The 25517-nt window shown below is 35.7% G+C and overlaps 1 protein-coding gene across 2 annotated transcripts in view; it reads left to right on the plus strand.

The window, feature by feature from the left end:
- CADM2 (cell adhesion molecule 2) overlaps positions 1-25517 on the plus strand; it is a 603584-nt gene that overhangs the window by 470707 nt on the left and 107360 nt on the right. For both annotated transcript variants that reach the window (XM_065741859.1, XM_065741860.1), the window contains exons 4-6: positions 7016-7168; positions 9661-9798; positions 16025-16195. In XM_065741859.1, coding sequence (XP_065597931.1) covers positions 7016-7168; positions 9661-9798; positions 16025-16195 — 462 coding nt within the window. The remainder of the gene's footprint in view (positions 1-7015; positions 7169-9660; positions 9799-16024; positions 16196-25517) is intronic.

A 25517-nucleotide genomic window follows, 5' to 3' on the forward strand; every position in this document is an offset into this window, starting at 1 on the left:
TGGCTGTGAAAGAAAATGTAACTCAGTTCAGAAAATCTGGCAAACAAGGTTTTATTCCATACATGAAGGGCATATAATTGTCCAGGCCTTCTATTTTCAGTTGGTTACAGTTGGCGAAACCAAGTGTAGCAGATGTTCTCAAGATTGTAAGTCCTTGTAAGTCACCTTAAACTGTTTTCATCCTCAGCAAACTCAGTTTTATGAAGGAAACTGAGAATTGTTATTGTTAAACTGAAGAAATTACCTTGCTGTCTGGATTTTCCTTATAAGCATCTAAGCTTTGTCTTTAAATGCAGCTGACTGAAATAAACAATGGGTAATATACTAACGAGTTCTGGACCCCCATTTCTTTGGCTTTTTCAGGGCAGTAAGTAAGCACGGAGAAGATGCCTTTGTTAGTGAGACTGACAACAGCTCTAATAATTAAGGAGGTTTTCTCTGCTTATTGAGATACACATTACACAACGTGCAAGAAATCTAAAAAATATAAAATGTCAAAAGCACTGTGCTGTTAAGCAGTGTTCTCTAAATAAGCTAGTCAACTAATTAAGGAGCACTTTTCAGCTGAAAATAATCCAGGCATTTCTTGTTAGATTACAAAAACAGAGCATGAAGCAGTCATGGCAGATGAATTCTGTAAGATGACCAGATGAGTTCAAGGTAGAAGGAGAATGTTTCTGCTGTCCCCGTGTTTCTTCCTTTTTACTCCCAAGGGCTCTAGCTGGGTTTGAAGACAAATGTGAATACATGGAATGAAAGTAAAACCAATCCCCAAGGATTTTTACGTTATTCTTCCATTTTAAAAACCTTCTAAGCACCTTCTGCAAAACTCAGTGAAACTCTTTGTTCAGTGAGTACACAAATGGGTTGGAAAATTTGGTGAAGTTGAACAGCACATCTGCAGCATATGTGTAACATGCATGTGAAAGGTACTGCTTGGAATGCCTTTCTGAACTGATCCATGTTACTAATCACTTTACTGATGTGGAAAAAAAAAATGAACATGTATATGCAGATTGACTAGAATACTGATCCACAGCCAAAGATCCACCTATAGTATTGTGACTTTCAGATTTTGTTATTTTTTTATTTAGAAATGATGTTACCTTTAATGGTTTCCAACTAGTACAAATATGAACAAATTTAATAGGTTATATGGAAACTTCCAATGTTTTACTATATTCTTTTCTTTGCACATTAACATTATCTGTGAAAGTAGATGAAATTTCAGTGTTTCTATCCTGGTTCTGAAATCTATCAGGGCTAAAGAATAATTAAGAGGTCATTACTTTTTTTTTCTGACCTGTGGATTCTGTTGAAATTTTGACAAACTAGTAATAAGAGCAAAAGTGGTAGTTCATAAAAGCAAAACTTTGGTGCTCATTTCCAGTAGTAAGTAAAAATGACCTTGCTACGAGAAGAGACAGAAGTAGAAAGTGTGCTATTTCTAACAATCCACAGTGCTACTTCTGTTCCTCCTTGTATGAAAGTAATCAGACTGCATGACTGGAAATGAAAGAGAGAGCAACAATGTTTTCTTTCCACATGCAAATAATTGAGAATATTTTAAATATCAAATCAGATATCATGCAAGTAATGACTAGATAGGTTAGGCATCAATAGAATAACTGCATATCAGTTAAGAAATGGACAATCTGTTAATACTACAACCAACTAAGGAGTACATTCATCTTTCTAAAGAAATGTAAGGGAAGTGGTTTGAAAAGGAGTTCAAGAAGTGAGAAAACTAGATGCAGATTAGCGCCTCATTTAACAATAATAGCTGTGGTTTTGTTTTCAATTACTCCCCTTCTCCTCTTTTATTTATTTACTTGTTAGATTTCATGGTAGTGTTGGTGGTTGTCTGTGACATGACAGATTTTAGTGTACAGCTATTGGCAAGTGTTGTAGATCATCTCTATTGCATTTTGGTATATTGCTTTCATTAGGAACAAAGCAAAAGGCCTTTTCAATTATATCCAGAAGCAAATTAAATGGATTATATATCCCTTGATATCTCTTTCCTTGCTGCTGATGTTCCTTCATTCAGCAAGTTCGAATTTGAAAATCAGAGGAATTACTTCAGTTTCATAAGTATTACATTTCTGATATGACCTGTAGAGTATGAAGAATCTTTCTGGTCCCAGCTAGCATCTACATTATTCCCATGACAGAGAGATCAGCTCTAACATAAGGAATAAAATGTAGTTGAGTGAATCACATGTTGGCAGCAGATGTCAAGTTAGTATTGTCAAAACATCTGCAAATTACTCTGGAGGATTCAGGGTTTTATTGTTTGTTTTTTCTCCATTCTTCAAATCTTTGACTCCAAGCACTAATAAGATGTAGTTGCGTTAGAGAAATAAGATTAGAGATGCTGCACTCCAGCAATTGTAACAGGTCCAACTGTCTTTTTTCTCAAAATGGAAAATGTGGATATTTCTTCTGTGATATTATAAATTTCTATAATTCTTTTCTCTTTTGGTTTAATTCCTACTGCAAGTTTTCACTACAGTATTACATATGATCACTTTATTATTTTGTGCCAAAAAATAAAATACAGCTTTCTGTGACTGAAACAGGAGATCAGTTTTCTTCAATGGTTGCTAGCCTCAACAATTGGTAATTAATGCAGTTGAAATACACAACTTTATATTTTACTCAACATAAGCTTAACTATGCAAATTATCAGGGTTGCTTGTTTCTGAGTCAGAAAATATTCTGAAAGGAAATCTTTTATGAAGAAAGAGAGAATGACAGGTAAAGTCAATGAAGTGTGTCTGCTTATGAACGAGTATTTTATGCATAATTATTTCATACCTTGCAAATTAATTATGTCATATTTGCCTGGAAATTACAGAAAAATGAAATAATATACTTAGGTCTTATTGGAACTTATTATCAATTACGTTCCTTGCTGCATTTTTGTGAGTGTTTGCAACAGAAGAGAGCAGGAAGGAGATGCCAGCAGTGGTATTCTTTGTTAGTTTTGACACAGATGTGTCAAGTCAAGTACATATTCTGGTTATTTACTATTCTGGCATCCCTGAATCATGCAAAAATGTGGATTTGTGGATGGTCAAGAAGGTGGCATTTCTAGAATATGGATGGAGATCCTCAAGAAAAGGCCTGAAAGGTTGGCTAGGCTTATTACAAAGTGAAATAGAAAAAAAGGAAGAGCTTCCAGGAAAGGTTTTGAAAGAGCAGGCAGAGGTAGGAGTGAGGTTAGGAAAGGAGGGTACAAGTCAAGTGAGGAGAGGCTATGTAGGGTCGTTAGGGACAAAACTATCTTTCCTACACAAACCTAGGATCCCTTGTCACTACTGCAATATGTCTAAGCAATAGGATTGTGAAACTACCTGTGAAATAAAATTGTGGCTATTAGTATAATGTTCATAAAAAGTGGAGGTATAAATGCTGTTGCTTCTGTGCAGCACAGTAGCTGTTTGAGATGCTTAAACATATGTCTGTTGTTTCCTGGTAGATTATTTGAAGAAGCTAGGAATTTGTATGTGGATAGGGAGCATGATTCTGTGTTAGTGTGTATCAAAATACAGATTCATGAGGTTCTACTTTTTGTTTTCAAATATGAGAACATTTTGTATTTTACTTTTTGATACTTAATTTCCTCTGGAATAACCTTGAGTTAGCTTGAAACTGGTAAAATTGGTTTGGGGCAATTCTGACTTCAAAGAAAGAGCAATCAAAATGCCTATAAAAAGCTTTTGAAGCTTTTTCATGTCCTTTAAACAGAAAATAATAAGTGAGATGGGATCACTATTTAAACAAATAGGGATCAGATCTGCAGATAATGATTGAATACAGAGTAGTAAATAAATCTTCATTTCCACTAGCTTCTTGAAGAGTGTGTCTCTTCCTTCAAGCTTCTTCTTTCCAGTTCATACCCCCCAGTAGCTGGCTTCTGTTCAAACTCCACAGGCTTCTTTGCTCCATCAGCCAGGCTTGGCAAAGATTTACTGTGCCACGCAACAGACCCTTGCTCCTCTTGCTCTATGCTGGCTGGCTAGCAGTGCTGCAGGCTTCTCCATTGCTTCAGTGCTCACTCCAAGAAAGCAGTCACCCTCTCCCAGGAGGTTCCTCCTGACTCAGAGTGCCTGAGTCAGGACTGCAGTTTTGCTGCCTTCTGTTGTCTGGTCAGTCTTTACTCTCTCAGCAATAAATACCTAAGAAAAAATGGAAACAAACCAATTCTGGCATCTACCTCAGCTTTCAATTTCACAGGAGAAATTTGTAGCTTTCTGAGCAGACATAGAGAAATATATAGTTGTAGATAAAGATATAAATAATAAAGTTTGAAAATAAGAATCTAAAAAAAAATCTTCATTTAAGTGCTAGCCTTGTCTAAGTGATATTGGAAGAGTTTTTCCATTGGTTTGCTCTACAATCTACAATACATTAAAAAACTCTTCCGCCTCCCCAGTGCATTCAATAAATTTCATTCTGGGCTGAAGCAGGATATGTCTAATCTCAGCTCTCCATCAGTGGTTGTTTTCACCAGTTTTCCAGAAAAATTGGTTGAGCTGATGATTTCATGTTGCACAAAGGTTAAAAATCTGTGGAGGGGGGTAGGTGAGGGTAGCTGTAGGAGTGTATTTCATGCAGTTGGTTTGTATTTCAGTTGTTGCTTTTTCTCTACCAGTAGGATAAAGTAGTTTTTTAATGGCATCATCTTACGCTGGAGTTAATTATAATTCTCCTTAGCACATGAGATTCTGAACATTGCCCCATCTGTAGCAAAATCTTTTGACTGTGAATCTTTATCAGAGACAGTGACAGTTATCAAAATACAGTACTTTGTAAGATGGTATAATGCATTATTTTTTGTACAGTTTTTGTCTTGGGAGGCAGACATTACAACTTTGATGTTATGGCACACTGAGGTACTTGTTTTGATTTGAGATTTTGTTGTTTTCTTTCATTTCCTATTTTGTTTTCCAAATGATGTGTGTGGGAATCAAAATATTTGGAATCACTGAGACATTTTGAAAATATTTTTTTTCTGAAAGATCAGAAATACAAAGTAAACCAACATCCTTATGACGGTTTCCATCTGATTAGAATTGAAACACCAATAGATGAATTCTGAGTATCTACCTATTTCTTCAAAGACAGCAACAGCTTCACTGTTGTGGGGATGTTTAGCTAGTAAAGCCACAGTCATCAGCTTTGCCTCCTGTTCTGCATTGGTAGGAGCTTGCTTCTACATGATTTCTTGAGCATGTTTCCCTTTAATTATTGCTAACATGCTATTATAAAAGCTGATGTAGCTTTTCATATTGTTATGTTTTTATTTGCTTGCTTGTTTGTTTGATGTTACACCTATTTTTCATTATTGTATGCATTTTCTATTACATGTTAAATAATTATTTGTTTTTTCTAGGGCTGGACAGAGTATATCTCAGATATGTTTAGAATGTGTCCATTGCTCACAGTCTCAGTCACATTGATGTGCCTTGAAGGAACAAATGGCATGCTTGTATGTCAGATCTGCTTAAGCTGTTGCCTTTCAGTCATCAGACCCCTCAGAAAGTCAAGCTATAGCTGACCTACCCTGAAATAACCAATAAATTTTTCTTGAAGCCATTCAAGAAACCTGAAGAGTAGCCTTAGAAGACAACCAATTTAAGTGACATTTTTGCTGATTCTTATCTGTAGCTGCTTATTTTGTTGTAAATGTTCCTGTGTTGACAGTACTTACGTAGTCTTGCAATGGGTCAGAAACATCCAGATTTAGTAGCCAGTCAACCACAGTAAAGCTTCATTTTTCTCATTGGAAAGATATAAAAGGCAGCTGAAACAAATTTCAGAGCTTCTGGGAACTTCTGAAAGAGCAAAGTGAGAACAGCATTAAGAACTGAGCATCTTGGTGGTTCTCACAAATCAAAGCATAGCTCTCCTTGTAATTACAATAGTGAAATTTTACTTGAACTTTCAGAGGCTTACTATAAGAATAGATACACTGAAGACTGAAACGTCAGTTCAAAGATTTGAACCTAGCAGCACCTTCAAAGTTGCAGAGACTTTGTTCACATAGGAGTTTATGCTTGCTTACTTCTAATAGTGGTGTTCCTATACTGCTGAAAAAAAAATATATACATATGTGTGTGTGTATGTGTGTGTGAATTCATAAACAGCTTTACTCTGAAGAAATTAAATAGTTGAAATAGTTGGGTGTTTCTATTGCCCATAAATAAAAAATGTGGATTAATCTAAATGCAAGCTGATTCATACAAGCTAATACAATATGTAAAATTTTAAAACATTACCTAAAGTGTTGTTTCGAATTGAAGTACTCTACCTTTTATTCCTCCTTTGTTGGTTTCATGAAAACACAATTTTGTTATGAATGATTTTCTGACAGGTCAGATTTTTGGCTGACTTAAAAAAGGAAAGTAAAACCCCTATACCTAACTACCCCAAATCATAAAAAGCGTTACAAATGCATGTAGAACTTGGAATATATTCATAATCAGAAATATTCTTGTAGTCTTCAGGAAAACTGGCATATAGATTCAATCTCAGTAGTAATCAGACAAGAAAAAAAAATCTATAGGCAGCCTATGCAGCACTAGACCTCTTAGTTGAAAATGTGGTTTGTTAGCAGATGACACAGAATTTTCAATATGCACCCAAGCTTGTAATCCTTTGGAAAAAAAATGCTTTTGGAAAGGAGTTATTTTAAGCACTGTGTGAAGATAGTAGATGGCAGAAATCAGTCTCAACATTATTTTTTTTCAGAGCTAGACCAAATTAAACAGTTGAGTCCCATAGGTTCTTAGGTTTACATTCGTTAGAAGTAATTAAGTTCAGTTTTCAGAAACCTGCTAAACTCTTGCACTTCTTTTCACAGAGAAAACAACAGTGTGTCAAGACACTGTTTGTACCCCTGAATTCTTGCTATTATAATATATAGAGTCTCCTGTAAAACAAGCCAAGCTTTGTTAATGGGCTGTTGGTTTTTTTTTACCTTATAATTTTTGTTTTTGTTTTTCAGCTCTAAGGGACAACAGAATTGAGCTGGTTCGAGCTTCATGGCATGAACTGAGTATCAGTGTCAGTGATGTGTCTCTGTCAGATGAAGGGCAGTACACCTGCTCTTTATTTACTATGCCTGTCAAAACCTCCAAGGCTTTTCTTACTGTTCTTGGTAAGTATAAATAGCTGAGCATACTCATGTTAAAGAAGCAAAATTGGCAAATAATGATAAGAATGAAGTTGTCTAAAGTGTTGCAGAAGAGCCACATAAATATCTCATCTGGAGTCCCCATAGTTTGTTGTTTAATATGTCTATGCTGAAAAATGATATTCCTCTTGCTGGTGGGGACAGGATAATGAACTAGGGAATATACAGATGCTCCAGTATGAGTGCTCCATAATTTCTACATCCCAAGCACCAGAAATGTAAAGAAAGTGTGTATGCCCATCTGCTAACAGTGTACTTTAGAAGGCAAAAGGGAAGAAATCAGAAAACCTGAAATCAGAACAGGCTTTAGAGCTTTATAGTTTTTCCATCACAGTGCATTTGCTTGGCTCATTTTGTTTCCTGTTTTTTGTCTCTAAACTCCGTATTTTCACTCAGTTTGCTGCTTCTTCTATGTGTTATCTTCTAAATGCTCTACTGTTTTCCCCATAGGTTATAGATACACATAGAAAAGCAATAGATTTCTAGATGTGCCCAGGAAATGAAGTTTCTACTTGAAGCTTTATATAATTTGACAAATGTCAGTAGCCTAATCAGCTGAAATTGCTGGAGTTTATTGAAACCAAAATTCATACCTAAGATATATGATTTTAGAGATTGATTTTTATACTTTTCTCATTTTTCTGACCCTCAACTATGCTCTTTCTTTCTTTTTGTTTTATTTTTATTTGCAGACAGACAAACAGTTGAATGTAATAGGACTAATGTAAGATGCTTTCTGCACCAGTAATGTTAACATTAATCCAGACAGGGAATTACTTCTGTTTATAGAATCTGAAATATGTTTCCATTTTAGTGCATGTGAGACCATTTTACAAAAATCCTTAGAAGTTTGCCATTAAGGATGAAAAATACCCATTCTAAACAGAATATTCTAGAATAAAAACTGCCTAAGATTAATCTGCTGTTCTGTAGAGAGGCATCTCACGATCTGAAGAACAGATGAGTAGACCAGTTCAAACTTGTAAATGACAGAAAGACATAGAAAGGTGTAACAAAGGCAGAAAAAAGCATCTAGCAAATTTTTTTATTGTCCAGTTAACTTGATTTCCCACAGTTCATTTAGCTGTATCTTCAATTTGAGGAGGGTGAGGGAGGGTTAATGAAATTTTCCTGCCATCAGCTACTTTACTTTCAAGAAGGAAAGATACAATGTCTGAGGTGCCTGTGTGTTGTTGTTGGGTTCTTTTTTTTGTTTGTTTGTTTGGTTGATTTGTTGGTTTTTGAGGAGGTTTTTTTTTTCATTTTAGAATTACAATTTTCTGTTTCAAAGCAACATTTTAAGCTCTTGAAACTCTTTCCACCTGAGAGTGGGATTTTTTTCCATTGAAAAATATTTCATCTTTTTAATCAGATAAACCATCTTTTTATCGACTAATAATCTCTTTGTTGACTGCTCTGATATGGATTAAAAGATTTAAGTGTCAGGGTATTACGGTAGACACCATTTTGTGTTCTCTAAGAGAGGAGCAGATTTATTACAGAAATGTATTTTGTGATATGTACTGCTGCTTGGTTTTTATGTACATAATCTGTCATTTTGGAAAAGTGATGTAAACGAGCCAGATTGTGAAATGTAGGTTACAAGATCAGGTGCTGTGACTGATTCTTTTACCTAGCCATTAATATGAATGCACCAAAGTGCTTAGGATGCAAGTTATAACAATGACATTTTCAGACATCTTAAAATTACAATCATCAATATCATTTTAAAGTAAGTTATTCTTTCATTTCCCAAAGTCAAATGGATTTATACATATAGTGATGACATTTTTGTAAATGCTATTCATAAATTTATTTATAATCTTACATGGGTTGTTAAAAAATAATAATTTCAAAATTTATTATGATGTATATGCTATTTCATGGTCCTAAGAGCTCTTCCAGAGACCTTGGATTCAACTAATGAACTCTCAGTAGCCAATGGACTTGTGATTATTCTTTTTCTTTTCATTACATGTTCTCTGAATATAAAGTAACTCCTGTGTTTGTATTCGTACTCCTTTTTCCCTGGATTTTTTACTCAAGCTTCATAATGTGTGCTTAAACATCTGTTCTCAGCTTAGATCAGTTAGCTGTTTTTTGCCAGTTATCTTTCATTTTCACAGTCCTACTTCTGATGTGCTTCCACTGTTCTTCAGCATTTTTTTACTGTGTAGGCCAGTTTAAATCTTATAATCTGTTTGAAGACTATTTGTAGATAGAATAGGCTCTAAGGTAAAAATTATCCATTTTCTGTAGAAAACTGGATAAGCTCTGTGTTTTTCATTGATAGTTTATTTACAGTAGGAAACACTGTCATTCAATTTTGATAAAACAATGAAGTAGTAATTCCATTTACAGAATTTCGAGTACGTGAAGAAGTGGACTCTAAGGTGATTGTATATCTATGAAAGCATTTGAACATATCAGAAATATTTTGTTTGTTTTCTTGTTAGGTGTTCCTGAGAAGCCACAAATCACTGGGTTTACTTCACCGGTTATGGAAGGCGAGAGAATGCAGCTAACTTGCAAGACGTCTGGTAGTAAGCCAGCAGCTGATATCAGATGGTTCAAGAATGATAAAGAAGTTAAAGGTATTTAAAGGACTTGATCCACTTGTGAAAACTGTGCTACTTTACAGTTTTATTTTTAATTCATATTTGTCAAAGTGTTTAATATTCAACTGTCAAATGAATTAGCGATAGTATGTAGTTAAAGAATTGATTCTAAGTGACTGTAATGGCCACATAACCACTATTCTAATTTTCCAATAGTAAAAACTCATGTTTTGAATACCTCTGAACTCTATATAGTGTATTAAACTCAGTGTAGATGTTTTATAGATAAAAGTTTTATGAAATTATTATCGTCACAGCCACGATACTCACCCCAGATATTTTATCTTTTATTTTTATTTCTTTGTGATATGACATATGTCATATTTGATCAATAATTAGTTTCATTTTGTGCTGCTCTAAGTAAAATGACTGGCTGAGGAAGAGCTGTCTGGGGCAGACAGGATATTGGACTTCCTTTAGGGAGATACAGAGCCTGCTCAGGTGAGGAAGGGTCAAGTTTTAGCCATTGAAAAAGTCCCAGTTACAAAACTGGGAATCTGCAGCTGAGACAAGGATGCTGAGAGTCTGCAGAAATAAAGAGTGGGAGGAATACTTTGAAGGCTATGAGGAAAACTTCACAGGGACTGAGGAGGGTTGGACAATGTGAACAGTAACTGAAAAGTCTTTGGGTGACTAAAACCAAAGCAAGTATTGATCTTTGAGCATGCAATAAAATAGGAAAGAGTTGCATATGAATGCTATGTATTTCTTTTCTGTCTTTCCATTTTTGTGTTCATTATTCAAATGCTACTTTTCAGTTCATATTCTTGTTAAACTCAAGGCAGTTTTAAAATCCTTTCTGGTGAAGGGGTGGAGAGAGTTCACCTTCACAAAAGGCTTAGTCACACCTAACACAACCAACTAAGCTGCCTGTTGTAGAGTATTTGAATAAAAATTATAAGGTCTTGGCTTTTATTCAACTCATGTCTATTCATTCTACAGTAAAACCAAATCAGTATATGATGATATGAAATCCAGCATTTCTGCGTAGCTATTTATTACAAAAACAAAACAAAAGAAACGCCTTTTAGTATAGAGTTGTGCACCTGGGGAGGAATAACTGCGTGCATCAGTACAGGTTGGGAATGATCTGCTGGAGAGGAGCTCTGTGGAGAAGGACCTGAGTGTCCTGGTGGATAACAGGCTGGCCATGAGCCAGCAGTGTGCCCTGGTGGCCAAGAAGGCCAATGGGATCCTGGTGTGCATTAAAAAGAGCATTGCCAGCAAGTCAAGGGAGGTGATCCTTCTCTACTCTGCCCTGGATGAAGCAACATTTAGAGTGCTGTTTGCAGTTCTGGGTCCTCAGTTCAAAAAACACAGCTATCTCCTAGAATAGGTACAGCAGAGGGCCGCAAAGATGATAAAAGGCCTGGAGTATCTCCCATGTGAGGAAAGACTGGGTAACCTGTGTCTGGTAAGCCTGGGGAAAAGAGGACTGAGGGGGGAATCTGATAAAAGTTTATGAATATCTAAAAAGAGATGAGAGACAAACAGATGAGGCCAGGATCTTCTCAGTGGTGTGTAACAATAAGGGAAGGGGTAATGGCCTAAAACTCGAACATAGGAAGTTCCATACTAACATGCAGAAGAACTTATTTTACTGTAAAGGTAATGGAGCACTGGAACAGGTTTCCCAGAGAGGTTGTCTAGTCTCCTACTATGGAGATATTCAAGACCCATCTGGAATCTACCTGTGTGACATACTGTAGGGAATCTGCTGTAGCAGAGGGACAGGACTCGATGATTTCTTAAAGTCCCTTCCAACCCCTGCAATTCTCTGATTCAGTGATCTACTTTCTCTCATATTTGTCTGACATTGTGAATTTTGTTAGCTTAAGTAATTGCCTCAAACAAAGTTGCAGCATTAATTAAAGAACTAATTAATCTACTTTTACTATTGTTTACCACAGCCAAAGCTGATTTAAAAGGAGGTGTCAATTAGTTGTCTGAGGAATGCAGTCCATTTGAGAAGTGTCTTTAGGTTTCTGACAAAAATCAGAATATTTTTACTGGAGACAGGAAGCTTAGCCTGAAATTATTTGAAATATGTTTGAATACTTTTAAAAAAGAATGAAAAGGGGGAAACGTGGAATACCTTTCTTATCAGTCACTGGTGAATTTGAAGAAATTGCTATATTTTAAAATCTGGTGTAAGATCTTTGCCTTTCTTTCAGCTGACAAGTAATTGAAGCCAAACAAGCAGTTTGGCCATTTGTCTCTTTAGCTAATTTGCTCTTCTCAACAGTTCCTAAAGGGACTTTTTTTTTCTAAAGAGAGTGTAGAGGAGGGACAAAGGTTATGTGAAGAAGAATGGTAAAAGTGAAAAAAACAGAAATGAGAGGAATGCACTGAGCGCATTCATTTCAGTTTAGTTTTTTAGATCTTCTGAAGATCACATTGCCATTTTGCAAAGGTTAGAAATAAAATAACCTAACCAGTTTGCAGTGGCATCAGCAGAAGTTACATTAGCTTTGTGCACTGTAAAAGGTGAAATGATAAATCTGAGAAAATAGATATGAAATTATATGCTAATGCAGCTGACATTAAAGGTTAGGAGTTCGTCTGTCTAGCACCAGTAAATCCAATTGTGTTACAGTGTATTATACATGGTGCAAAAGAATATAAATGATGCATTGAGTTCAGAGTTGCACCAAAGGGGAAAAAGCCATTCTAAAATTGTAGCTCCATTGCTATTACTCAAAAAAGGAATTAGCATGTGGTAAAAGAATACTGTTTGATGCAGTAAGTGCTAGTAGTAAGACTGAGTGTGAAGCAGTGAGTACTGTGTCTTTTATTTTAGTGTTCTTTGTCATATGTGAACCAAATTAACAAAGCAGTCTGCACTTTAGCATTTTGGTGACATTTTAGAAGGAGATTATTAAAAGCAAAAATATGGGAGAAGCTAAATATAGAATCACTCTGGTTGGAAAAGACCCCAAATATCATTGAGTCCAACCACGACCCTGCCATACTACCCTAAATATGTTTCTTTTTTAATTATTTTATTACAACAAAACAAGTTACAGCTATTTTAACAATATTATATAAAATATTTTCTTTATGTTCCAGGAATATTTTAAAGGATATTTTTTTTCCTAGGAAAATTAGGCTTAAAAAATTGAAAGATAATATCTGTTGATTTTGTTGCAAATAATTAAGTATTTTGAATAAGTTTAAAAACTTTAATATGCTAAGTACCCTGAAAGGCATCCAGTATTTTGTCTTAATAAACCACTAAGTGGAGGATGAATTTTTTTTAGGTAGAAAAGCCATTTCATGGTAGAACTTGATGTTAAATGTAAATAAGAACTATATTTGCCTTTTAAGAACAGCAAAATGAACTTTTTATAAGTTCAGTGCTTCCACACAAATGTTTTATATATGGACTCTCTTAAATGCCAATGAACAATGAATGGTAAATATCATTTCTATTTATTATTTTCACTGTCAAACATCTACTTGTGAGCTATGAACCAGTATTAGTTAATATGGGGATATCTGTATGTACACCTATCTTATAGTCATAAAAGGTCCACATAGTTGGTATGGCCCAACCTTTTTTTGAAGGTTACATCAGATTGCTAAATGTTTTGTCAGATTTCGTTTTGAAAAATCTCCAAGGACAGTTTCCACGGTCTGTCTGGGGTAGAAGTTTCAAATAACTGAAAGACCTTACTGGGGAGTTTTCATTATTTCATGAAACATTATCAGAATTTGTCTTGATAACTTGTATTCATCGCCCCTCAATTTTCATTGTACAGCTTCAAGAAGGCTCTGGATTTTTCTTAAGAAATTCAAGACAATAATTTGTCTTCTATTCATCAGGTTGAACAAACCCAAATGTTTCCAACTTTTCTTTGTATTCCAATTAGTTGACATCTTTTCTATACTGGTTGGATTCTAGATGCAGCTCAAACATACTAAATAAAGGAGAATAATCTCCTTTTCTTGCTTGCTATACTATTGCTAGTGCAAGGCAATCCTTTTTTAACTCTCAACTCTGTGAAGGCACACTGTTGACTAATGTTGAACCTGTGCTCCGTACCCTCAGTTCCTCTTCTGTAGGACTGTTTTTGGTTTAGTTATTCCCCAAATCCTTTGATTATAGTGATTTCCAGGCAAAGTTCCTCCATATTGGACTTTTTAAAGCCTTTTTTAAGCTGAGAGAAGTAGGAAGAAAATAAGTTAAAAAGCATAAGACATATTTACACATTCTGTAAAACTCTGAGTAAATATTCAGAAGGCAAGCATGCCCACTGCCTGATCTCCACTGCTGTTTCTATTCAGAAAAGTTAATGTTGATAACATATATTATGATCATATCTTTCTTTTGCTATGAATAAACATCCAAGAAGATACAGCTGATGAAGTGGACAAGCTAAGTATTTCTGTTCATAAGGATGTCAGCAGCAACAATATTAGTGCCATCATTCCCACTAGAGGGAATTAAGGTTTTAACCCTCTAAACAAGAGGTGTCTAGAGAAAGACTTCTAAACATCTGCCAAGGAAATCATCTGATTTTTTTTTTTTCTGAAGGATCCAGTGTCCGCAGCTTCTCACTGAAATTAAATTTGTTGCAGTTCTCAGGAGCTTTCTGTCCTCCTAAAGTCAGTAAGAAGTTGAATGCATACATTAGTTACAAACAAAAAGCAATCTGTATAGGTGCTTATTATTGAATTCTGATATTTATTTCTTGGAACAAAATCCCAATTATGTGCCTCAAAAATTAGTGAATAAATTCATGGTTTGATTATAATAACTTTGATTTAGCTCTAATCAATATTTTCCTTATCTTCAGATTCCTAAATGTTGATGGTCATCATATAAATTTGAAATCTCTTCAAATTTTGCTACCAACAGGCTGAAAAATGTTTGTATGCAAAAAATGATTATTCCTTAGGAAAAAGGTAGAAAATGTGTAACTATGTGGTGTCTTCACTTATCCAGAGACAATGAAAAAAAAAATCTTTCTGATTTCAGAGGTATTTTTTTCTAAAAATAAGTAGCTTAAGCCATTTAACATTTGCTTTCTAAAATGAATATTTCATACAAATTTTATTTAGGTCATCTTCTTCTCTAATGGGATTTAATATAATTTATAAAGCTGAAACTTTTCACGTTTTCATTTTCGTAGGACACAGAGGACATATGCAATCTCAGTGTAATTTAATATATATTTTTATGCATTTATGTATATATCTTTTAAATTTTTGTAACAAATCAATATAACCAGCTTATGATCTTGCTGAAATAAAGAAATCAGTAACTACTATAAATAGTTGGAAACCAAGTAAACCAGTTCTGATATGTATGTAAGATTATATTATATTGCAGTTAATACATAATAACTTTTAGAAATAAATGCTTAGTCTTTTGGTTCTCCAGTTCTGATGTAACTTGTACGTCCTACTGTGAAACTTACTGAGTCTAAAACTTAACCTTGAGCTGAATTGAATTCTTCTTAATCATGGCTGTAGGCTCCCAACACCACAGTATCGGAGTTGAAAACTGGTGGAGTTTTTTAATGGGCTCTGCTCTGAAAGAGTAGGCAAATGAATCATGATAAAAAACATTAAGGGCAAGCTATCCTTGAAGTAACTTTATTGACAGTGTTCGTGGGATGCATCTGTAAATCCCATTAAATACTACGAGGTGCTCTGTTTCTGTTTGTCATCAACTTTGGTATATACACTTTGGTTTAGTTAATAAATTAGCATGATTCTAGTCAAACAACACAGTAAGCAATGAATAACATAAGCATGAGATTGATGTATACAACCATTTGTTCACATTGATTCAGTAATATTCTTGTATTGCATTACTATGAAAGATGAATGTAGAAAATTTAACATTTAGTCATACTGTGAATATATTAAACAAGTGAGGATGGGAGGAGACTACACTTTTCTAATGATCTGCAGAGATAGTTTTTATCAGATTTGGACATAAACATGAGAGAATGATGAAAGCAGTCGCCCTCTGAGTCCACTATCAAGTAACTGATTTTGAGTTTTCATCATCAGTATTTATCTGCTGCTCTGACAACAGGAGAAAAGAGTAGACTAGCTACAGTCTACGTACTTATGCTTTAAAGAGGTCAATAAATACGTGAAGGATAACTTTTTTAAAAAAGAATTTTGGTTGGACTATTTCTTTCTGAAAGCATTGAGGACAAAAATGTTTGTTTATTTTTTCTTTCAGATGTTAAGTATTTAAAAGAAGAAGATGCAAATCGTAAAACATTCACAGTCAGCAGCACACTGGATTTCCTCGCAGATCGCAATGATGATGGTGCAGTTGTAAGCTGCAGAGTAGATCATGAATCCCTAAACTCTACACCTCAAATAGCAATGCAGGTTCTAGAAATACACTGTAAGTAATATACATTATATTTGCTTGCTTTTATAATTTTGGGGTTTTTTTTTCAGAGTTTCTATTGTAGGAAATTTAAAATTTTTCTGAAAACAGTAAGTATTGATAGCATTTTTCTTTTAGACAACCTCTCTTTTATTTTATTTTATTTTATTTTATTTTATTTTATTTTATTTTATTTTATTTTATTTTATTTTATTTTATTTTATTTCAGAAACAACTTTGAAAAGATTAGTAAGTTAAGTTCCTGGTTTGCTTTAAACATAGAAAAGAGGAAATGCATTTGTCTTTTTCATTTATCATTGTAGTAATGTCAAGGAAAACTTTAATATAAAGACCATAGCAGTTCATGACTTTTCTTGAAAGAATTTCAGAATTTGAAACAAAGGTATGAAGAGGCAACTTTTATTCACTAACTTTGGAAACTGCTAATGAAACTGTTTAATGCTGTTAAAAAGAAAAGTGTAGGAAAAAGAGCCCTTTATAAATTTATTTTTGGGCCTTATCTATAGAAGATATTAAAGTAGTGTCAACTGAAATCCAGGAAGAAAACTCTCTAACCCCAGTGTGGTTTTAGAAAACAGCATTCCTTTATTCCTCATGATACGTACTGGGCAACTTGACAGATCAAATGCAAATTCTCAGAGTTGAAGTTCTACATTCAAATAATTAAGACATACATATGCAATACATTGGCATATATATTCATTGTTTTCCAATAACTAATTAATATACGCGTCCCACTGGGCATGCATGGGAGGGTCCCTGGTGGTCTTAGACCACCTAATTCCACCTCAGTTTTCCATCATCAGCTTCATCATGGTGGCTTGGCTTAACACAGTTTTTCCTCAGTTTAGCAAATTTCCATTGTTTGTTGTATCCTAATGAGCAACTTCCTGTCTTGTTGCAGTACAACCCAAGATAATGTGTGTGAAATCAAAGAAAAAAAGTTTGCAGTTGGATGCAAAGATATTGTGAATTCAGTGCTTCTATGAAGTAGGATCATTGAGAAAAACAAGGCTGTTTACATACCAAACAAAGCTAAACTAAAAAGTTTTAGAACTAGCGTTCACTGATTCCTTTTGCCAAAGTAATATATTGGTCCCTAATCTCATATAATGATCTCTATTGCTAAACCAGCCTATATCAGTTGATAAGCTCGAAGTTTAGACGCATTCAAAGTTGAATAAGCTGCCTATGTATCTGACTGCTGTAGTCTGAAGTCATGTCCTTTGAGTCAACTTTCTTCACTTTTAAACTATGAGAGATTCAGGAGAACACCTTTTCACCACCAGCTGACATTTTCATATTCACTTGAACTATAATCACCATTCTTCAGTATACCGTTATGCATACTGTTCTGCAGAACACCAGTATTTGCCATCTAGAGAAAGGAGACATCTGCAAAATACTGCCAGATCAAGTGAAGGGGAGAGAGCTTTCACAGATGTTTCTAGGGTACGTGTAAGCAATAGAACTTATTAGAAACCAGTTTGTCCATGAAGCAGACAAGTTGCCAGTAACTGCAGCTAGTTCCCAAGACACAACGTCAAGGACTCCTGGCATGTATAACTCATTCCTGAACACGGAGATAGTTCTGTAAGTATATAAAACACATAAAATGTGATGGCAAAAGCACTCCATGCATAGAAGCTGACAGCATTGCTAAAAATGCCATCTGCATAACATTTGAAATGAGGCAGATGTGGATTGGTATACATAAGTAATGTGTACTGAAAATAACTGTTTTCTGATGCGTCCTATGCATCATTTTCCTGATGGAGATCAAAGCCTTTCTTTACCAATGACTGTTAAACACCTGCCTCCCCTAAAATGTTGAGATGGCATTTCTGCTAGGCGATGAGTCCTTAATATCTATTTCCCTGAATTCTAAATCCCATCCTCATCATCCACTAGTATGACCCGTGCCTTCACTTCCAAATTGCTTGCACTTTCTCCAATGTCCTGTTCAAGATGTTGGTACTACAGGATCACAAAGATGACCAGAGGTCTGAAGCACCTCTTCTATGAAGAAAGGCTGAGGGAACGGGGCTTTTTCAGCATGGAGAGAGAAGGCTGTGGGGTATTTAAAAGTGGCCTATAAATCAGAGGGAGACCTTTTAAACAGTCTGATAGTGATAAGGCAAAGGGGACTGTTTTTAGACTAAAGGGAGGAAGATTTAGGTTAGATGTTGTGAAGAAATTCTTTAAATAGAGGGTGGTGAGGCGCTGGCACAGCTGCCCAGAGAATCTGTGGAAGCCCCATCCCTGGAGGCACTCAAGGCTGGGTTGGATGGGCCCTGGGCAGCCTGAGCTGAGGTTGGGACTGTGGGGTTTTTAATGTCCTTTCCAACACAAGCCATTCTATGATATAAAGAAACAGGACTGCTATAGGAGTTTTAAATTCTGTCACAGTGTAATGTGATTGATAGTAAAGGCTACAATAAGTCAAGGCTTATAATAGTAAAGGCTACAATAAGACTTTCTGTGGCCTTTCAGATGTAAAACTTCTGGATATGTCACTTAACCTTTTGCTCCCCAGGCAACAAGACACTACCTTGCTAAACAGCAGCAGGGTGCATCTTTTACTTTGCCTATTGCTTCACTTTCTGAACAAGACCCTTCTCACCTTTCTGCACATTCACTGAAATTCTCCAACAAGGGCAAACTGGATGTGCTTTATGTGCTGTGCTACCCCCTCAGACTGCCAATTTACCAAAAGCCACAAGACATGAATAATTATTCACAATCCCTTCTCATGGTCAACAAAGACCATGTGCAATCTTAAAAGCAACATTTTCTTATTGCAAATAAGGAGACGAGGAACAGTCTGCTGTCCTTTTCCTTACCACATACAACTCCACAGTCAACATACCCAGTAGTCTTATTTGAGATAAAGTTTTAAGAAAATTTTAGGAAAAGAGAATGAGATCCAGGGAATTAATGATGTTGCTCAGTGGAGAACCTTGAAGGAAAAAGTGCAGAGGAATGATTTACTGCAGCAATCACAAAGACTCTGAAAGGAATACACAGCACTGAAATCGGGTTCCTTAATTTTATTCTCCTGCTTATCTGCCTGATATTGCTCACAATCATATCTGCTATTACTACAGTCACTGGAAGCTGCTGACTTTTACCCATCAATTCCTAGGACTACAAACATAGAAGAAACGTTGTATTTGTATTAATGATAGTGATGCTCACAGAACTCATTATGAGCTGGTTCAATATATCCTCAATGCCAGCTGACAACAGTTCAAAAGTAATGCTGACAAAACAGATGAATTACAGGACCCCAAGAGAAAAGTCATGAGAATCTGTTAATTTGACATTCTGTAGTTCCAAAAATTATCTCACCTAAAATCGCAAAGTAGTGTGGCATTGCTCCATAGGGCACTTGTTCCAAATGTCCTGGGGGTATTTCAAATGAGCAGAGAGCTTGGAAATAGAATGATAAGCAAGTACAACTGAAACAGAGTGGCTCAGCTGAACATCAGTTTGGCAGAGGAAGAATACATCCAATAGAATTGCACTTGTTTCTTAAAAATTTTCCTAATATCTGAAGAATTATGTCTGTGGTATATTGATACCCATAACCAGGGCATCATCTCATGTTAGAAAAAAAAGAGCAATACATTATCTGGCTAATTTTGTTGTTTTCTGCCCTCTGTAATTATACCTGAAAGTAAAAAAACAGATAGATAAAATCCTCTTTCATTAAACTAGCCCCTGACAATGGACAAAACACTGGCTTCATCAAAATACAAAAAGAAAGCTAAGAAAAACAAAAGAACAATAGTAATTGCAGGATTGTGTTTGCTTCCAATGGACAATAGGTAAGAAACAGGAAAGCGACATAATGTTTGGAATGACAGCTTTTTATTTATATCTAGTGAATGATAGAGTACTATCAAATCTGTCCTGGGCAATGGGACTATATGAAACAGATATTTGTAATGAGTCTGCAGAGATGTAGATAGAGATGCTTATGAAGTGACACAGCCGCTTTTATCATGAGCTGTAATGGGAAATAAAGTTAATACTAAAGTCAGTAATACCATCAACAGTGATATCAGTACAGAATCAACTTTCACCAGTAGTATTACAGTACATTAAATAAGACTGGGAACTAAGTTTTTAAGAAAAAAGTGTTGTTTTTTTAATGCACGCATACATACATATTACATTTTGCACAACATATTTACTACATACTTTTTTTTTATAATGGTGAAGTTCAGAACTGGAAATAAGTGTATTACTTCTATACTGAGCAAAATGAAGATATCTTGACAGAGACTGTGATCAGTTATTGTTTTCACAGGGCTTTCCAAATTAATTTGGCAGACTTCAGATATTAAAATAATATTGATGCTATTTAGGTAATCATGTTGTACCCCCCTCCAGACTGAAATAATGACGTCCTCCAGCCATTTAAGCTTTATTTATCAGTAATTTATGTCTCACTTGTGCTTAATCCTGTTCATCTCTATGTCATGCTCTGTGTACTGTAGGGCAGCTCAATAGCCCAATTGTTTCTCTTGTGCTGAAAGGTTCAGCCATAATTTAGTTTCTGCTTGGCCAGCAGAGGTTTGTGGCAGCATGACACTGCTTGCTGAGTTTATTTTTCCTCTGACCCTTACTGTCAATAGTAAACCTAAAATAGACTTGTATCCCCCGCGGCTTTGCTCTGAAGTTTGCTTGTCAGCCTAGCTGCCACTGATTATTAGGAAGTGCTTCTTGTAAATGATAAATACAAATCTCAGAGGAATGTTTTGTTTCAGTGTTTACTTCTGCATTTAAACTAAAATAAGAATGTGCTCTTCACTCCTGTATTAAGGAATCACAAGTGCAGTACTTCAGCTTTGAAAGCTTCACATGGCAATATTTACAGGATTGTATACTCAAAGTCCTCGTGCATACCCTGAAAAGATACTTTGAGGGCAAATACAACTTCTGGTCCAGATCTGGGAAGTGAGTGAACTCTGTTCAACCTTCTTCTATGTGTCAGACAAGCGATGATTCTCAGAGGCAGCATCTTCATTTTCCTCCACGTTTTATCCAAGCAGAAGGCAGCCAACATGTTGCTTCCCACTGAACAGAGTGCCATAAAATTACCCGGTGGTAATTACCTTACCTTCATAAAAATTCTCTGACTACAGTAAATTACCCAGCAGACCTCAGAAAAAATTAATTGTGTAAGCCTGCCCCAGAGGCTGCTTCTGAAGCTTTAAAGTGAAATCAAATCATTTGAACTTCAAACCTAATCATCGTGATTCTAAAATGGCAGCTGTGATGTGATCTGTGCTAACGGACACAGGGAAATTCTGTTCAAAAGCTGACCACACTCCCAAATGACAGCACTAATAAGCTAAATATGTGTTATGTAAAGAAGTGTCTAGAGAGGCAATTTTGAGTAAATTCTATATTGGCAGACACAGATGTGCAGTGAATTGTCAATCTGACAAGCATATAGCCATCAGCTAGCTTGGTTCTACTGGCTATTCCAACAATGTTTTTGTGATAGGCTGTTTATTTGATGGGTTTTTATTAGATTCTTTTGCAATGAGCATCTGAACTTGACTTGAAAATTTGGCAACAATTCCAAGAGATTGTTGACTATTGTCTGGGAAATACACTTATCGATCTTTTATTAAATAAACAAAGCGCTTCAAATGCAGGAGACTACAGATAAGCAAATTAGAATTTCACTTGTGCAGCCATGTAGAAAATGGTGTGTGTGTGTTCAACAACAATGTATTACTGTGATTTGTGGTGTATTAACAAATGGAGGTTTCTCTGACGACAGAATGGTGTTAGAATTTCTGCAGGTGTAACACAGAATACTTTTATCAGACCTATATTACCTGATGCCACTAAGAGTGTTCAGCCCATTATTTTTACTTCACTGGTTTCAAGCTTTTGTTTGAACACTATTTCAAAAAGAAAAGTGTTATGTGCAAATATAAGATATGGATTATATTTTTATTGCAGACAATAGTATACAAGGGCTGCTCTGAAAGCAGCCTATGTTATTATATTGGCTCATGACATTAGAGGCAGACAGTGGTGGTGTGGCAGTAGAGGTTGAACCTTCCCACCAATTTTCTGTTACATGTTGTTGCCGTGCAACAGATGGCAGCACAGGGACACTCTGACGCAATGGCATCTGACATGGGAGTGCATATGGATTAAAGTTGTGTCACTGAATTCCTCCATACGGAAAAAGTGACACCCACTGACATTCATCGATGCTTGCTGAATGTTTATGGAGTCCAAACAGCATATATGAGCACAGTGAGGCTCTAAGTGATGCATTTCAGCAGTGGTGACGGTGACAGTGGGTCACCTCTGCTGGTGCAGATTTTTCTGAGTGCATCCTGCAGGCTCTTGCTCACCTCTGGAAAAAATGCATTGCTCATGGTGGTGGCTATGTTGAAAAATAGCATTTTGTACCTTAGGATTTGGTCCTTTGTAACCATTGTAGTTTGCATGGAAATAAATAGGAGGCATTAATTTCAGAGCAACCTATGTAGTACCATTTGGAATGTGGTGTTATTTTTTAAAATGTCAGAAAATGGTTATACATAGACTGTCAGACCATATGCCTATAGAGAATGCCTAAAATGCCATTCCATATGAGAATAGTCTCGTATATAGTAAAAAAATATATATGTCTTCCTTAGAAGTTAGTATTTAATTCTAATAAGTTACATTGGTGGCCTTTCAGGGTAACTTTCTCAGTCATGAGCTTGTTGCCTTTTTGTAGTAACAGGCTGCCAAACTATTAAGCCAGTGCAAGTAAGTACAGGTAGATGTTGAGGCAGGAGTGAAGATAGCTGTAGTATTGGAATTTGTTTTGTTTTTGCCATCACTGCAAATGTTTATCTGACTATATCTTCACTTAATGAAGTAAAGCACAGTTCTTCTGTAAGTACTGAGGCAGCAAAAAGATCTGGATTTTCTAAGGGCATGATTCTTCAGGACCATGAAAGAAATGCCTTGAGATTTACACCTTCAGGGCTTTGCAGTTTGCTGTTACAAGTTAGCATGATTTGCTTTCTTGCTATAACCATTTTGTCTTGGAGTAGTAAGAATGTTTGGAAACTGTGATCACAGGATCACAGAACTGTAGGGGTTGGAAGGACCTCAAGAGATCACCGAGTCCAACCCCCTGCCCAAGCAGCTCCCTAGCCCAGGTTGCACAGGTAGGTGTCCAGGTGGGTCTTGAACATCTCCAGAGAAGGAGACTCCACCACCTCTCTGTGCAGCCTGTGCCAATGCTCCGTCACCCTCACTGTGAAGAAGTTCCCACGCACATTTGTGCAGAACTTTCTATGCATCAGTTTGTGACCATTTCCCCTCATCCTATTACCACACACTGCGGAGAAGAGTCCTGCCTCGTCCCTTTGCCTTCCACACTTCAGATTTTTATAGATGTGATACTTCAGAGACCTGTGAAACTTGTAAAAGGTAGCCAATATGTCAAGCTTAAGTCTGTCAAGAACTACATCATGACATAGATGCAGCAGGACATTCTCAAGCATGGCCCGTTCTATTGCAGTCTTCATAACAAATGGCAAAGAGACAGAACACAAGGCTGAGAAAATTTCCCATTGAAGAAACAGAATTGCTTTTTTTCTTGGCTTTAACGATTCCTTCTTCAGAGTTCTTAGACTCAGCTCTAGGAACAAAACAAGGTTGTGTGTTGGCTGTTGGTTTTTGTTTTTTGTTGGCTTTTTTTTTTTAATCCTTTAGAAGTACATAAATTAAAAAAAATGCTAGATCTTTTCTTCCATGGCTATCTGAGTGTGATCCACCTTTCTGACAGAAAAGGACTGTGCCTCACAAAAGGTACTCCAGTACTTTAGAGGTCAACTATTCAAGTGATGTTCTTGCTTTTTCTTTGAATCAAGATATTCTTGTAGATTCCTGTTACCTTGGGAATTTTGAGATCTTACAGTTAGCTCCCTATTGTTCTGGGACAAATTTACTCTTTGTACAAGACTCATCTGTCCTGAGATGCTCTTCTGATGTTTTCCCCAAACTGTGTTGCTTTTTTTCCGTAAACAACAATTTTGATGTTAGTATGGACAATATATCTCAATGTTATTTCAGTATTGCAGTAACCAGCTTTCCATTCTTTCTCCCTTAAGGGAGTGAAATTTCCATATTTCCCAATGTAAGAGTCAGTTTTAAAAATAGTAATCATAATAATGCAAATTAGAAGATATACACCTCTTCATATTGAATAAAAAGTAAATAAGAAATTATTCTATTTAATTATTTAGCTCAATAATTATGTAAACACTGTGTTAATAAGCAAAATTATCTTGTTTGAGCTTTCTGTATTAATAAGTGCTTGAAACAAATGAAACATAAAGGATAGTTACAGTAAACAGTAAAGAATAATATCAGTGAACATGAAAGTTCAGTGCCACAATTTGCATTTTTAAATGAGATCAATTAGGTTAATGATGGATGAAAATAAGAAATCCATTATTTAAATGCAAAGTAATTCAAAAACTTGTGGGTCCATTTACTGCCAAACTTTAATCTTTCAAAGGGGATATCTAGTTCAGAGGGTTAATGTACAGTGCTGACCTTTCCCATCTGGAGGCTTGTGTTCAAATATGGTTTACAAGTGGAATATCATCTAATAGAATTTATTTCTCTATAAAATCTGTAATGGGAAAATCCAATAAGTTGCTTGTATGTTCTGCATAGAAGCTTAATATGTTGTGGGCAGGTTACTCTTTGGTTGTGTTTAAAGGAGGGGTGAAGAAGGCTTCAAAGAAATTTTGTAAGGGAATGTTTAATAAACATTAAATATAATAACTTTTCAGAAGAGCAGTCCTTTAGGCATTTGAGAGAGACAACCTGTGGGAAAGAACTCAGCAGACGAAAATCATGGCTGCTCTGAAAAGTGGAGCACAATAGGGTCACCTCTGAACCAGTTACAAATAAATAGCTGAATAGCACAGTGCTTTGCATGTGGAGATTGTACTGTGGTGACATTAATGACCACTGATGGGCTAACAACTGCTGTCTCTCTGGAAGGGACAGAAAATAGAGTGCTCTGTAGGCTTTTGGGGTTGTGTAATTAATTTGGTCATGTCTGGTCACAAGCTGTTGTCAGAAGTAATGCCCACGTTGAGTCATACAAGCCACTGGAGAATATTCTTAGATGGCCTTAAAATTAAAAAAAAAACAAAAAAACCAGAACAAATTGGTTCATTTAGCTGAAAATATCAGAAAAAATAGTGTCATGGTGTAAAAGAAGACCAGTGCTGCTGATTTCCTGTAATTATTAACTTTTCTCTCT

This window comes from Cyrtonyx montezumae, unplaced genomic scaffold (genome assembly GCF_038088225.1).
Source record: "Cyrtonyx montezumae isolate F1298 unplaced genomic scaffold, pur_monq_1.0 scaffold_3, whole genome shotgun sequence".
Lineage (NCBI taxonomy): Eukaryota > Metazoa > Chordata > Aves > Galliformes > Odontophoridae > Cyrtonyx > Cyrtonyx montezumae.